General features: G+C 35.3%; 1 protein-coding gene across 9 annotated transcripts in view; it reads left to right on the forward strand.

Moving 5' to 3' along the window:
- LOC150104397 (NAD(P)H pyrophosphatase NUDT13, mitochondrial-like) overlaps positions 1 to 17,368 on the forward strand; it is a 581,172-nt gene that overhangs the window by 513,279 nt on the left and 50,525 nt on the right. For all 9 annotated transcript variants that reach the window (XM_090396341.1, XM_090396343.1, XM_090396344.1 and 6 more), the window contains one exon: positions 1,494 to 1,645. In XM_090396341.1, the coding sequence (XP_090252467.1) occupies positions 1,494 to 1,645 (152 nt within the window). The remainder of the gene's footprint in view (positions 1 to 1,493; positions 1,646 to 17,368) is intronic.

Genomic DNA, 17,368 nt, shown 5'->3' on the forward strand with positions numbered 1-17,368 from the left:
CTCAAGGTGTACAGGATACTATGATAGTACTACATGAAAAACTTACATCATTATTAAATTCCTATGAACTTTCCTCCAAATCAATCTGTTATCATCAAGACTCCAACATTATCGAGATTTTATATTTCTGTCTTCTCAGCACTTTTTACTGCATCAAACTACATATATCTTGATCTTCCTATGGGTCATTTTCTTGACAACCTGGTTTTGCTAATCTTTCCTCACCCATTCTGTTTAAGTGACTATACTACCTGAGATTAGCTCTGCTGACACATTCCTGGATGCTAAGAATGTAAAGTTCTTTCCTAATATCCTTGTTTTTAATATGATATTGCCATTGATGCCAACTGTTCATGTCCTTAATCTTTCTCAGGACTCTCATATCTGTGGTCTCTAGTCTTTGGTCAAGTGCTTTATTTCTAACCCAGCTTTTAGATCCATAAGTTAAAATTGGTTTGAATACCGTCTTGTATGCAGTTAATTTAATGTTTTGACTAATTTCTCTCTTATTCCATATAAATTTATTCAGTTGACTTCCTACCATACCGGCTTTGTTGATTCTGTTGTCTATTTCCATATTTAATTTACCATCTTCACCAAAAATTGTGCCCGAGTAGCTGAAATGTTTTACTTGTTCTGTGGTTTCTCTGTTCAAGATGCAGTTGATATTTTCAATGTTTCTGCCTATTTTCATTGTCTTTGTCTTGTTGTTGCTGATTTTCATACTAAATTTATTTAGTATTTATTTATTTATTTAGTCAAGAAATCTTGCAGACTTGTACTAGATTTATTTAAAACTATAACATGATCTGCATAAAGTTAAGAGCTGAGATTACCATATCCAATTTCTATATCAGGTTTAGTGCTGCTTTTCTTCATAATGTGATTGTTTTGCAAGTTTGGGTCTCCCGCGATGAGTCTACTGACTCCATGGAGATATCCATAATAATAATAATAATATCAATGCAGACAACCTCACCACATGCCTCTCTGGCTGAATCCTTTTTTTTTTCAGCATTTTTTCAATAAACATTTTTGTACAAAAAATTTAAATTTTTGATATAAATACATTTTCAACACTAGAAGTACCAGTTCACCACAAATTCATAGCCTTTTCACATGTGGCTAGTGGCAATTGGGTTGGACGCCAGGGGTAAGGAAGAGTGAGAAATAGATTATTTGCATGATTAGTTGTGAATGAGCTTGGATGTATTGTTGGAGTGAATGGCAAGTGCACTATTGTCAAATGTGTTTAAGACGAGCATGATATGTGTTGTGTGAGAATAGAGATTACGACCTTTTAAAATAAGTCTTTTGACATCATGGAAACCTGGAAGTATTGATACTACCTATTAATATATACTAATTTCTGCTAATAATATGCAATGTACATGTAGCATATATTACCCAGATACCAGTAAATAGTGTCTTTGTATATGACTATTTGTCTGTGTGTATGCTATACAATGTATATATGTTTTTATTTCTGTTAGGAGAAAGTGCTGAGGACACAGTAAGAAGAGAAGTTGCAGAGGAGATTGGCCTTGAAGTCAAGGAAATGGAATATGTATCATCTCAGCATTGGCCTTTGAAAGGAACAACACTTATGATTGGTTTTCTTGCCACTGTTTGTTCTGGAGGAAAAGTAATTATATTCAGTTTTATAAGAACAAATAATTATTTTTAAAGTATGTTAAACTTTTTTTTTGGTGTGCTATGCATAAGCATGTATTATTATTATTATGTGACACCTCTAGGGAGTCCAAAGACTCATCGAGGGAGAGTGTGCCAACAGCATCAAATGAGTGATTCCCTTCCAACTACTAACTGCGTTCAAACTCGCTTAACTTTTTGTGTGAGCCATTAGTAGCAGAGGCTCTACCAACCTTTGCTGGCATTTAGTCTAGTAGACGTGATTAAATTTGTTAAACAAACCAGTAATAGAATGAGTCAGAGAATGGGTGATCTCTGAAGTGTAAGTTTATTTTAAAAGGCCTTGGATCCAGTTAATTTAGTAGTTGTGTAAATTTATTTGAAGTGTATATATTGTTTTTTTGTTTTATTAAATGTGTATATTTTGTATTTGGTCTTGAGTCAGTGATTTTTCAAATTCTGAAAGAAACAGTTAAAAGTCATCACACCAATCAGAATTGAACCCTTGTGCATATATAAAAACACTCGGAAATAAAAATAATCATTATAGAGAAAATCTCATAACAAATGAGGATTGATAGTAATTAAATAATAAATAATCCCCCTTTATAACAAATGCTGCAGTCGACTAACAGGATTGGTTGTGACTTGACTTTATTTTAGAATCTTTTTGACTCAAGTATAGGAAATAGTAATTTCCTATTCAGGCTACAGGAAATAGTAATTATAGTAGTGAAGTTTCTTCAATTAAATTGAGGAATTTTTTAAGTTAGTTAATCAAACTTTAGTAATACTCTCTTTTTCAGGTGATAATAGTGAAAACATAGAAACATTTTTTAGATGTGCAGAAAAAATTAGAGATTTAGGAAAATGGTCAGATTTTCATTTGTTAATTATACTTCATAATAAATTATTGGGCAAAGCCAAAATGTTCTTAAACACATTCCCTTTGCTGAGAGACACTGATAGTTATGCAACATTTAAAAGTTTGCTAATATCAGAATTTTCAAGTGTAAGAGAATTAGGGCCTAACATTTGAAAATTCATCAGTGCATTCAAGGTAATAGGGCGTCTGTTTGAGAGTATTACCACAGACTTTGGAGCATTGCTCATAAATTTAATTTTTCTTTCTTGAAAGAAACGGCATACAAGAAAAAGGTTAAAAATCTTGAACAATGTTTTCAAATTGTTAGGGAAAAGGAAGAGAGACTTAGAGATATATTTCATTCCACAAACAATAAACAGGTAAATTCTTTTCAGTATACTGAAACTCATTCTCCGAACACAGTGGCTACAGATAAAGTGAGAGAAGGAAAGTTTCAAAAATTAAAAGGTGCTAAGAAACAGTGAGGAAATTTCTGTGAATTTCACTGAAGATATTCCAGAATCTGAGTCCAAGGTACAGTCACATGATTTGGGAAAATTAGAGGAACTGAAAGCATTTCTTAGTGAAGGAATAGAAAGACAGCAGAGACCAATGGTGAAGGGACAGGAATTTCTGTTTAAGATGATATCTGATTTAACAATATCCAAGAATCCTACAGGTAATCAATCTTTATTTTGTACATCTAATGGTATTGACAGGAATAAAACATCTCAAAGGAGATATGTTCCAAAATGCTTCAGATGCAATAAATCTGGTCATTTTGCTAAAGACTGCTATGTTAGGGATAAATCTTGTTTTCAACATAAGAAATCTGAGAATAAAGGAAATCTGGAAATAATTATTATTCCAATATCATATTGGCAAGGACAGAAATGTCAAACTACTCATTAGACATGGGTATAGCTAAAGACATCTCAAACCTTGAAAGAGAGTTTGATATAGCATTAGCTCCTTATGCTAATGGAGATAATCCTTTGACAGTTCAACAAGGATTTATTGAAGATGTGCCTTGTGAAATCTTACTTGACACTGGTGCACATATTTCACTCATTTCTTATAGTTTGTTTAATAAAATTAAAACTCTAATTCCAAATGACATTTATTTTAAGTTATCCAAATTAAGCTGAAGGGTATATCTGAATCAGAAATTTCAGCTGATAAGCAAATCAGTGCTTTTATTTCAATTCCTTGTTTTCCTTTGAAAGTTTGTCAACCATTAATAGTTCTTCCAGAATCCTCTAATCCAAATGTACAAGTAATATTTGGAATTGATTTTCTGAAGCGTCATGCTTTTGCATGTAATTTTGTTGACAGTGCAGTGTCCTTGTGTGGATTAGAATGCTGTTTAGACAGGACATCAGGTGACAAAGGAAAATTAGAGCAGTCTCCTGAAGTTTTTAAACATCCTGATGATAATGATCAAGTGTTTAATATTGAGACTAAAGAATAAGGAACCTAGTTCACAAATTTGGGGAAAGGATGAGATTGTCCAAGCTCAGAAAGATGATCCCATACTCAAAACTATTTATGAATCAGTATTGAAGGGTGAAACTCAACTGGATATATTTTTAAACCTGGAAAACTTATTTTTGGATAAAGATGGATTAATCTGATCTAGACAAATGGAAGAAGGAAGATGGAAAGTGAAAATATTGGCACCAACTCAAATGCTTCCTTGGATTATGTACACTTTCCATGATTCTAACTTAGCAGGACACCAAGGATTTTCTAGAACTTGGGAATAATAAAGGATCATTACATCTGGAAAAGTATGAAGAGAGACATACTCAAATATGTTAGATCATGCCATAAGTGCCAAATAAGATTCTCTTTCAGAGGAAAAGTTCCACTACAAGCAACCTTTTCAGGCTGTTGCTATTGATGTAGTAGGTCCACTGCCAACTACTAAAAAGGGCAATAAGTATATTCTACTAGCCATAGATATGCTAACTAGATTTCCTGAAGCAGTCTCAGTGAAGGATCAACCTGCAAAGACTATTGCAAGAAAGTTCTTGAATATGATAATTTGTAGATATGGAACTCCTCGGACCTTACCTTCAAATCAAGGAGTAAATTTTACATCTGAACTGTTGTTACAATTATGTAAATTACTCAATGTTAGGAAGATTTTTACTACCTTACCACCCACAGTGTAATGGTATGTGTGAAAGGCTGAATAAAAATATTAAGCAAATATTTTCCAATCCAGGGAGAGCCTGTGTAGCTCAGTAAAAGTGGCGTTTGCACTCTATGGCTCTTGACTGCATGATGAAAGGCATTCGAATCTAGTCCCCGACTAGAGGAACTTTTTGTAAGCCTTTTCTTGACCGGTTCCCGAATTAGTCGATCTCTAGCACTAGCTAGTGGGTTTTTTCTCCCTGAAACTCAGGTTTTTCGTCCGTAAACTCAAGAAAATTGGCCGTCGAACCCACACTATTTTCAGACATTAAAAATATTGTGTTAGGCACCATGAGATGGCGGCACTTGCTGGCCGCCTTTTTCACTGCATACCGATTAATTAGTGATAGCCTTGGGCCAGCTATCTCTGATTGGCTACCAGTGGAGATTGAACTGCCCACTCAGTCTCCAAAAGTTAGATAGGGCTAAACGGCCTCGCCTACTCCCTATATACGGGAACAAAAATGCATTAGCTGATTTTTTTTATTTTCCAATCTGGCAAACACTAAAATTAATGATTGGGACACATATCTTTCTCAAGCATTATTTGGGCCTAATGAACTTGTTTCAGTCATTCCTAATTAATACAGGATACAATGACATAAACAAGTATCTGGAAACAGTAGTAGATAAATTTTTCACTACTCATAGGTTAGTAGGTGAAATAAGTAAATTAAGTTGGCAGAAAACTAGACGGTATATAAATCATTTTAGAAAGTATAAGTCATTTGCATTAGGAGATTTAGTATTGTTAAATGATAAATCTAGTATAAAAAAAGGTTGGGAAATTAGGAAGAAAAGCTTCAGGTCCATATAGAATTCTAGACAAATCTTCTCCTGTGAACTTTAGGATTCAAGACGTCAGAAATCCTAGTAAAATTATAAATGTACACTCTGATAGGTTAAAAAGGTACCTTTTAAGGAGTAGAAATTTAATTATGTTGGGAGACAATATGAATAAAATATTGAAGGATGAGGGTTCTTTTCCTGATATTAATTGTATATCTCATTCACAATCAGATAGTAGAAAAGGGAATAGTTTCAAACCTTGTAATTTAAATACACAGCAAAGGAGAAAATTAAATTCAGGTAAAACAAAACCTAATACAAGAAATTCCAGAAATCCCAGGGTACATAATTCAGATAATGTACAATGTAAGAGTGATGATAATCAAAAAGACTCTAACATGGAAGAAATAATAGCAGAATGTCATAGGTTAACTTAGAGTTAAATAAACCAAAGGAATATGAAAATACCTCTAATTTAGTTAGTAAGGATAAAGAATCTCAGAAACCTGTAGAATTTGATTCTGATAGTAATGATTCTGTGGATTTAGAACATAATTCAAATAATTTAAATGAAATATTTAAAAATTATAAAAACGAAATTTGTAAGTATAATAAATTGGAGGATATAAATTCAGAGTTATCTCTAGCATCAGATGATTATGAAATTAGTGATTCAGAGATTGTAAAGATCGGTACTATCAACGTAAGAAGCCTGAATAGCAAAGAAATGGAGCTAGCTGAGGAATTAGATAAGTACCAGATCGACATAATAGGGGTGACTGAAACAAAAAAGACCAAAACTGGTGAGATCTTTCTGAGCAATAAATACAAAATGTTATATTCAGGCAATGATAATCGAGGAAAAGAAGGAGTAGCCATAGTATTCAACACAAAATACGACTAATCTTCTTGAATAGCAGTCAGGCTCAAGTAGAGTAATGTGGGCAAATATGAGAATGGGGAACTGGACAATGAGACTTATTTGTGCCTATGGTCCCACAGAAGGTTCTACTAAGGTAGAAGTGGAGGAATTTTTTGACGCTTTAGAAAAAGCAACTGACACAATGAAAAAGGAAAAGTTGGTCCTTGTTGGGGATCTAAATAGCAGAGTAGGAAATGATTTTGAGACATACAAAAATATTTTGGGAAAATTTGGAGAAAAGAGCAAAGCTAATAATAATGGCAAATATCTGTTGGGTTTCTGCTCAGGACATGGACTGGTTATTACTAACACCATGTTCCAACATAAAAATGTGCACAAATTCACATGGAGAGAAGAGGCAAGGAATAAGAAAAGTCTCATTGAATATGTTATTGTTGATAGTGATGTTTTCTCCCTGGTGCAGGACACCAGAGTGTACAGAGGATTTGAAATTGGAAGTGATCACTATTTAGTCTTGAGCAGGATAAAACTGAATTTCATATTGAAAAGAATAACATATAAGAAAGTTTTAAAGCAAATAAAAGTTGAGCAGCTCTCAGATGTGAACTGTAGACTAAAATACAAAAGATTATTGAAGAAAAAATGATAGAGTTTGAGAACAGGAACCAAACCTTGGAGATGCAGTGGCAAGCCTTGAAGAAAACCCTGATTGACTCAGCCAGAGAGGCATGTAGTGAGGTTGTCTGCAAAGATAGAAAAATCAGAACACCATGGTGGACACAGGAAGCTAAAGAGGCAGTGAAGTAAAAGAAGAAAGCATATCAAAAGTTCCTGCAAATAAGTCAGCTTTTACTCTTACAGAATACAGAGACAAATGTAAGAAAGCTAAACAGTGTGTAAAACTAGCTAAACAAAAGTCATGGGAGGACTTTGGCAAGAGTATAGAAAATAAATATCAAGAAGGTGGTATGATATTTTGGAGGTTGTTGAAGAAGCTTAGAAATGGAGGGAAGAATGCTGTAAAAAGAGTTAGAGATGATAAAGGTGACATGAAAATGGGAGACAAAGATATCCTTGAAGTATGGAGTAATTACTTTGAAAAACTGCTAAATGAAACAAGCAGTGATAACAGCACAGTGATAAAAAAACACTGACCAGGCATGCAGTCAGGAATACATATCCATACTTGAAGTAGAAAAAGCCATCAAAGGCTTGAAATGTGGAAAGGCAGCAGGAGTAGATGATATTCGACCAGAAATGCTGAAATATGGTGGTATAAAAGTGTTACAGTGGCTGCACTGCATAGTTCAGAAAGCCTGGACAGAGGGACGAATTCTCGATGATTGGAGTAGAGCTCTCATAGTACCCATATATAAAAAGAGAAATAAAACTGAATGTGAGAATTACAGAGGTATTTCCCTACTGAATGTTCCTGGAAAGATCTATGCAAGTATACTTGAGAAACGGTTGAGAAGATTTGTGGAAGAAAAGCTTGGTGAAGAACAAGCTTGATTCAGGCCTAATAGAGGCTCTCAGGATCAGATCTTCACTTTACGACAAATAGTCGAGAAAGCATGGGAATATAGCAAAGATCTGTATTTAAGTTTTGTCGAATTGGAAAAGGCATATGACAAGGTGCCAAGAGAGAAGCTATTCGATACGCTGCAGTCGTATGGTGTCGATGGGGCATTATATCAAGCAATACTTAGTCTTTATTTGAGTTGTAAGTCAGCAGTTAGAATTGAAGGAAGTACAGGAAGATGGTTTAATGTTAAATCTGGTGTGAGACAAGGATGCACATTATCCCCTCTATTATTCATTATCTATATGGATCACATTATGAAGGAAAGTGGTATTAAACCTGATATCAAAATTGGAGATGTTAATGTCAGCTCTTTGCTTTATGCGGATGATGTTATACTTCTAAATAAATCCGCTACAAGTCTGCAAGATTTGCTGACTAAATTCAATTGCTGTTGTAATAGATATGGAATGAAGGTCAGCAATAAAAACACAAAGACAATGAAAATAGGCAGAATCATTGAAAATGTCAACTGTGTTGTGAATGGAAAACCTGTGGAACAAGTAAAACATTTCAGCTACTTAGGCACGATTTTTACTGAAGATGGTAAATTAAATATAGAAATAGACAACAGAATCAGCAAAGCTGGTATGGTGGGAAGTCAATTGAACAAATTCATATGGAATAAGAGAGAAATTAGTCGGAACACTAAATTAGCTGTATACAAGACAGTGTTCAAACCAGTTTTAACTTATGGATCTGAGAGCTGTGTCAGAAGTAAAACACTTGACCAAAGACTACAGACCGCAGATATTAGTCCTGAGAAAGATTAGAGGCATGAACAGATGGCATCAATGGCAATATCATATTAAAAATGAGGATATTAGGAAAGAACTTGACATTGTCAGCATCCAGGAATGCGTTAGCAGAGCTAATCTCAGGTGGTAAGGTCACTTAAATAGAATGGGAGTGGAAAGATTAGCAAAACAAGTGTTCTCTGCCAGGTTGGCAGGAAAACGACCCAGAGGAAGACCAAGATATAGGTGGATTGATACGCTACAAAGTGCCTTAGATGATAGAAATATAAGATCTGATAATGTTGGAGTCTTGATAAGTAACAGACTGATTTGGAGGAAAATTGTAGATAGGAATTTAGTAATGATGTAATTTTTTCATGTAGTACTGTCATATCCTGTACACCCCTTGAGGGTACATGGCAGGAATTTTATGATGATGATGAGATTGTAAATAATGATCAGCATGAATCACTTTATTATTATTATTATTATGGGCAGCTCCATGGAGTCCTTAGACTCATCGAGGGAGGCCCAATATCACCTCAAGAACAACTATTCAACATTCACACAGTATCTATCATACTTGACCTTGAACTCATTTACAGTCATGGCACCCACAACAGACTCTGGCAGCTTATTCCACTCATTTACCACTCTCCAAGTAAAAAACCTAGCTCTAACACCCTTGCTAACCACACTCTTACCAAGCTTCCATGGATGGCCCCTAGTCCGTCCACTACCAGTCCTATTCTCAAAAATATCTTCTGAATTAATCTTATAGAAATCCTTCAGTAATTTGAATGTCTCAATCATATCACTCCTTTTCAGAGTATCAACCAATTTCTGCAGCCCACAAATCTTCAACCCCTTCTCATAAGGTTCATTCCATAGTCCTGCTGTTATCTTGGTCGCTCATCTCTGGATCCTCTCTAGCTCCTCCCCATCAAGAAGAAACCCTAGCACCCATATCTGATCACAGTAGTCTAGATGGGGTCTTATCAAGGTTTTATACAGAGGAACAATAACTTGTATTGTCTCTGCTCGTTAAAGTGTTTTTCAGCAGCCAAGTGATTTGATGAGCTGATTTAGTCACTTTTGCGATGTGCCCCCTAAACTTCAACTCCCTATCCACCAACACTCTCAAATCTCTGGCCTCGTCAATCTCCTGCAGTACAGTTCCACCAATGTGATATACTGCTGCTGATCTTTTCACCCCAAAATGCAAAACCTTATATTTTTTCCACATTATATTGACATCCATTCTCCTTAGCCCAGTCCTCCAAACTATCCAAATCATCCTGCAAAATTTTGACATCCTGAGCATTCACTACTGCTCTACCTAACTTTTCATCATCTGCAAACAGATGCACAGTTCCTCTCAGATCCTTTCCTATATCGTTAATGAACAAATTGAAAAGTAGTGGTCCAAGAACAGAATCCTGCGGTACACCACTAGTCACAGACCGTCTTTTGGACTCTACTCCTGAATAAACCACTCTTTGATATCTCTCCATCAACCACCCTACTATCCATCTCACCAACCCTATACCCATTCTCATATGCTGCAGTTTACTGATTAGAATTCCATGTGGTATCCTATCAAAGGCTTTAGCAAGGTCCAGTAGAATCGCTGTAAACCCATTACCCTTATCTAGTTCAGCCGTCATTGTGTTATAGAATGTGAGCAAGGTACTGAGGTACGAGATACCCTTCACAAAACCATGCTGTCCCCCATACAGTATCCCATTTTCATCTATCCAATCTTGTATTTTCCTCTTGACTATTTTCTCCAAGACCTTGGCAACAACTCCTGATATGCTGATTGGCCGGTAATTTTCAACAGCAGTCTTTGAACCTCCTTTATGCAGTGGAACTATTTTCCCCTCTTGGGACTAACCTAGACCCGAGACTCAAATTAAGCAAAATGGTCAAAGGCACTGACAATTCTTTAGCTGTTTCATGTACGACACGAGCTGGCATACCATCCAATCCCACAGATGTATTGACATTGAGGTTTCGTAATAGATTACTCACCTCCACTTCATTCACCACAATTCCCGTATAATCTATTGGTTCATTCATTTCTGCAATATCACCACCTGGATGATATATTCTTGCAAAGTGCTCGCTCAGTAATTCAACTATACCAACTGATTCGGTTATCTCCCTAACATCGGCATTCTTTAAAATCAATCTGCCGTATACATTTTTTCTTTTACTTGCAACATATCGAAAAAACTGTTTGGAATTTGCTTTAGCCTGCATGGCTAATGTTCTTTCATAATTTGCTTTTGCTTTTCTTACCACACTTGGTACCTTTCTGGCCTGGGCTTTATACTGTTTGTGTGCCTGCAGGTCACCTTTCTCCTTAAATTCTCTCCACAGTTGTTTCTTTTTTTTGCAGCTCAAGCTTAATGGTGTTATTCATCCATTTAATCCCTACTTGATTTATTATTCGGGCTCTAGATATACAGTCAGCCATTGCCTCCTTCAAACACTTCTTAACTGCCTCCCATGCACTATCAATATCCAGCCCTTGCAGTTTTACATGCCATGTTACTGAACCAATCAAACTCCTAAGCTTGTCATACTTACCAGCCCGATAATTCCACATGTACCCTGTCTTAATTATAAATTCCACACTTTTAGCCACCTCGGAAGTCAAGATCCTATGATCACTCTCACCAGTTGGTGGCAACGTGGTCATATTCGTTACAGTCAAATCCTCAGATGCAATTACTAGGTCAAGCCCTCTCTGACCGCTAGTATATTCCATTACATGCTGTCGCAGATAGTTATCCCTTAATAACTGCATAAAATCCAATTCCATCCTCCCTTGTGTCCTCTTCTCCCTCCAATCTATGCTACCATAGTTGAAATCTCCCATAATAATTACCTTTCTTCCACTCATTTCTTCTATTTGCTTATGCATACTATCTCCACCATCTTTTCAATTACCTGGTCTATAGCAGCACCCAATTGTATATTTTGTTCTGCTAGCCTGAATCTCGCACCAAATGGCCTCAAATGTGCTCTTTTCTCTGTCCTGCAATTCAACTTCTATTCAGCTCATCTGCTATTTAATAATACTCCCCCCCCCCTTTTTATTCTCCATGTCATTCCTGAATACACTCAGTCACATTCAATCCCACTAGCTATATCATCTTCAGTCAGCCATGTTTCACTAATGCTAATAACCAACACTTTATTATTTAAGATCTAGGAATAAGCATTAAAAGTGTTGTTAGATGCAAGATAAATAGTTAAAATTAAAAAAAAAAAAAAAAAAAAAAAAATTTTTTTTGAGAGAAAGATGAATCTGATGTAAAAACAGTCATAATTTAAAATTATGAATATTTTTACAAATTGTTTGTTAATACATTATTAGTTTGGTTTCATATACGTATTGTCGGCACTTGTGATGTGCCCATTATTGATGTTATTTTGTCAAAATGAAATGTGAATCGTTTAAAAAAAAAAATTATGTACTTACTTTATTTGGATACTTTCAGAAATTTTATTGTGGTTTAAAATTATTAAGTGCTGTGTTTTGTAAAGACATTCTTGTAACGCTAACGGAGATGACACGTCACCCATTATACCTAACTTCTTGCTTGCCCCTTTCATGAAGTGCGCATGCTCACTGAGGAGTTTGATGGGTGATTGACAGTGACAGAGAGAGCATTTGGTATCAAGGTAACAAAAAGAACATGAGAGTGTTTGGTATCAAAGAAATGGAGGAAAAAGAAGAGAGAGCTAATGGAGGTTTAAGAATACAGGAATTTTGTTCTTAGGAAATTAAGTTTTTATGTGACAGTGGGAGGAATATTAATAGAAGATTCCGAAAAAGGAATCATAGAACTGTGAGCCTTTAAGGTGGAGGAGTTAAGACTGTAAATAAGTATTGGTAAATAAAAGAATGTATTGCAATTGATGTTCTATAGGAATGTTCGAGGAGATGCTGATTGGAAAATTTCATCTGTTTTAAGGACGCTGGATCTATTTGTTATTTCTGCTGAAAAAGGTGATGGAATTAGCTCAACTTAGATAAAGCAGTAGAAGAAACCTTTTTTGCTGGTACAAAAATTAGCAAAATTGAACTGCATGAGGTAAGAGTACTTATACTTAGGTGAATTCAGAATATCAATCTATACTTTAGAGTCAGGAGGAATAATGTGTGCTATAAGGGTGATGAGAAAGGATTCTATGGAAAAGAAGAAGAGAATCTTATATCGTCGGAGAAAGGCCTTAACAAAGAAACTGACTATGAACATTTTGTTATTGTGTAAACAAGATGTTTAGTCTAGTAGACATAATTAAGTATATGTTAAACAAACCAGTAATAGAATGAGTCAGAGAATGGGTGATCTCTAAAGTGTAAGCTTATTTTAAAAGGCCTTGGATCCAGTTAATTTTGTAGTTAGTTGTGTAATTTTATTTGAAGTGTATATATTGTTTTTTTTGTTTTATTAAATGTGTATATTTTGTATTTGGTCTTGAGTCAGTGATTTTTCAAATTCTGAAAGAAAGAGTTAAGTCATTGCACCAATCAGAATTGAACCTTGTGAATATATAAAAACACTCGGAAATAGAAATAATCGTTATAGAGAAAATCTCATAACAATTGAGGATTGATAATAATTAATTAATAAATCCCTTTTTATAATAAATAAGAGAGAGAGAGAGCTAATGGAAGTTTAAGAAAACGCAGACAGAGAAGTTTTGTTCTTACGAAGTTTACTTAATCAGATCAAGGGTCTATATCAAAGGTACATTGATAAACAATGAAATAATGTCAAGCTGAACTTGATGAATCTGTCAAGATTAGACCATGTAACACCGATATCAAGAAGAAGAGATCTGTGTTACCTTAAGATGCTATGATCTGAGAGACTATTTTTGGAATCAGCATCAAGCTATGGAGCACTTCCTCAACTTGAACAAGTATGGCTGCATTAATTTTCCAAAGATCTGGAAGCCAGTCATTCTGAGACCAAATGTAGCGTGACTTCTGATATTAGCTTTAAAGTTATCTTGACTCCTAGAAAGCACCCTGTTAGGATATTAGTTATTTTCAGTTACAGCATGAATTCTTTCTATTCCTACCTATTTGAATTCTGTATGCCTGCTGCAGCAATGGGTAACCACTAACACCTAATCCTTTCTATACATTTACAGTATCTGATATCTTATAGATTGATTACCGATTGTACACAAATTAAAGAAATTGATGTCTTTTTCTTTAAGAATAATAGGATCAATTTTTATTTATTTCATGGCACCTCCAAGGAGTCCAAAGACTCATTGAGGGAGGGCACCTTCTCAACAACTCTCCATCTCTACCACTTAATCCACCAACTACACTGAATGACTGCTACCACCATCACTACACCAATGCCACCTGCTGCCTACCACCACTAGTATTTTTTTGTCTGTAGGATCGATTTTTAATTATTACTGTTTGCTAGTTCATCATCTGGATATTGTTTTTCTTGTGGCTTATTTTAATTTTAATTTGGATTTGCAGGAAGATTAGCCAGTATCTATCTCGAAGAAAATACATTTGCTGTTATGAAGAGAATCTGGCCTTGTACTGCATATTATTACTACACATCAGACACACACTTCAGTGGGAAAATAATGAAGTTATAAATTGTGGTCTTCTGTTTAGGATGACCACATTGTATGTATTTGTTATACATTGTGGTCACAGTGTAAACTTTCACAACTCTATCCTTTAGTGAAAGCTTATTAAATAAATCATACTTCACTATATAATGCTTGTCTTATAGCAAATTTAGAAACGCATTTTTCCCAGTTTTGGGAAATCTTGTTTCTCCACAATAATAACTCCTTTCTCCCCGACACATACATGCACATGAAGAACCTTTATAATGATTTTTTAGCTGAAGTTGATCAGTAAATTTATCAAAGTTAACTGTCTCAGGTGTAAACTCAGGTTCTTCATCCTGCAAAAACAGAAACTTGCTAGGAGAACATATGCAATTAACTGACGTAGCCTTAGTTACTTTGGCCATTATTCGAAACAGCACTAATCCCTGTATATGCATGTTATGTGTTCAGAATCTTTGTGCTGTATGGTATTATGTTTTTATTGGATATTTTGTTTATACCAGTCTTCTTTTATTCTAACATTCACACACTGTCGACAGCTGCTTGAGAATCATGAAATGAAACTGAAAATTGTGCAGTTATAATAAATCATATAAATAACTCTATATTTATATGATTTAAAGCTGTTATTGCTATTAACTTCATTTAATAGCACTAGTCAACAAATTAAAACTTTGTCTAAATTAAATGATTTGTTATAGAAATAGAGGATATTATAATACATCATTTCATAGCCAAATAAACTTAAAAGGTTTCAAAATTGACCAGAGAGCTTATGAGATACAGCCCTGGTATCAGAATTGTCTTGAGAAGCCTAGGAAAACCTCTATATTTGCCTTTTATTAGTGCTTTTGATTAAAGTTTCACTGGCCTTAAAGAGCTGTTCTGAACTATTGGTTCTCATCAGAGACCAGACAGAAACCTTAACCACCCAACTGGCCAAGACGTATATACGTCCAGGTTACCATGGATGTGGAGTGCATATTAAAATTGTAATACCATTATTATTACTTTGAAATATATGATGGATACGAAGTGTAGAGGAATGATGTATTTTATCCATATTGATGGTGACGTGGTTAAAGGTGATATAAATTTTAATTCTATTGCAGTCTTGTTGTATTTTTCAGTGTGGGTGGAAAGGAGATCAATGCTGCTTGTGTGATATTCAAGAACTGTTTAGTAGAAGCAATTCTAAATGTATTCCAATGGTCAGAAGGTTAAATAAGGTAGGCGTGAAAGGGATGAATAAAGAGAATTAAGCATGCAATATGAAAAAAAAAGGCATTATGGAAGTAACATAAGATGAGTGGCAATGATCAATTCCATGAGGAGTATGGAGAACAGGTGGCAAGGGTGACCTGGTTAATAGGGTTGCAAAAGTGAAGTATGAGCAAAAAAAGAACGATTATGGTAGGATGACATGGATTGGAGAAAATGGCATAAGGATAACTGCTGTGGAGGTTATAATTCAGATATTAAGTGAGCAGGTCATACAGGTTTTTTATCCTAATATCTATGAATATGACATCATGGAGAGTTTGGGAACAGTAGATAATGATGAGGAGAGACTAGCTGTGAGTGAGTAAGCGTTATATGTGGAATTGAGTAAACTAGATGTTAATAAGGTTATGGGACTTGATATACGAGGGTTGTTTGAAAAGTTTGGTAAATTTCCAATAGACAGCAACACAATTCATTCATACCAGTCTCAGCACGTATCATCTTTTTCATGACCCCTGGCAAAATTTTAGCCATGGGGCGCATAGTTCTCGTTTGGCAAACATTTAAAATGATCATGTCTGCATTTTTCATAAAAATGGAAAAAAACGAGTTTCGTGCAGTGATGATAAAACACTTTTATTTGAAGAAGTGGATGGCCGCACAGATCAAAGCCGAGTTAGATGCAGTTCATGGGGACTCTGTGCCAACATTAAATAAAGACTATTTATTTTTGGATAAATGAGTTTAAACGTGGTCGAAGTCCATCGAAGATGAAGTGTGCTCCAGACGCCTGACTGAGCGCTATGAAGGAAATGATTGACAAAATCCATGGTATCGTTATGGAAGACTACCGAGTGAAAGTGTGTGGGATTGCTGAGATTATAGGCATCTCAACTCAACGGGTGTATAATATCCTGCATGAAAAGTTGCACATGAAAAAGCTGTGTGCACAATGGGTGTCTCGATTGTTGACTGTCAATCAAAAATGCATGTGAAAAGACATTTCAATGCAATGTTTTGCGATGTTTAATCTCAATTCGCAGGATTTTTTGCATCGATTCATTACTGTAGACAAAACTTGGATCTACCACTACACACCTGAGTCCAAAGCAGCAGTCAAACCAGTGGACAATACCCAGTGAAAGAGCACCGAAAAAAGCGAAGACTGTTTTGTCAGCTGGGAAGGTGATGGCTACTGTTTTTTTTTTGGGGGGGGGGGGAGATTCCTAAGGAATTATCATGATGCACTGTTTGGAAAAGGGTAAGACAATAACAGGAGTCTATTATGTGTCATTGTTGGACCGTTTAAAGGAAGAACTGAAGAAAAAACTGCCAAGATTGGTGCACAAAAAAAGTGCTCTTTCATTAAGACAACGCACCTTCCCATACATCGGCCATCGCAGTGGCAAAATTGCACGAATTGAGGTTCGAATTGGTTCCACATTCACTGCATTCTCTGAACTTGGCCCTGTGTGACTTGTTCCCAAATTTAAAAATTTGGCTCAGTGGGAAAAAATTTTCTTTGTATAAGGATGTCATCAAGGCTGTTGATGACTATTTTGCACAATTTGTCAAATTCTACTTTTTAGATGGGATGAAAAAATTGGAAACTCGATGGACCAAATGTGTATACTTTGATGGAGACTATGTTGAGAAATAAAGGCAATTTTTTCCAAAGAAAAAAAAAAAATACATTTAACTCATTTTTTTTTATCAAACTTTTCAAACAACTCTCGTATCACCACATTTTGAGGGAGTTAACATCTGCCTTGGCATGTTTGTTTAATATGAGTGTCACATTG

Source organism: Typopeltis vanoorti, chromosome 8, assembly GCF_054136105.1.
Source record: "Typopeltis vanoorti isolate ZY-2024b chromosome 8, IOZ_Tvanoo_1.0, whole genome shotgun sequence".
Classification (NCBI taxonomy): domain Eukaryota; kingdom Metazoa; phylum Arthropoda; class Arachnida; order Uropygi; family Thelyphonidae; genus Typopeltis; species Typopeltis vanoorti.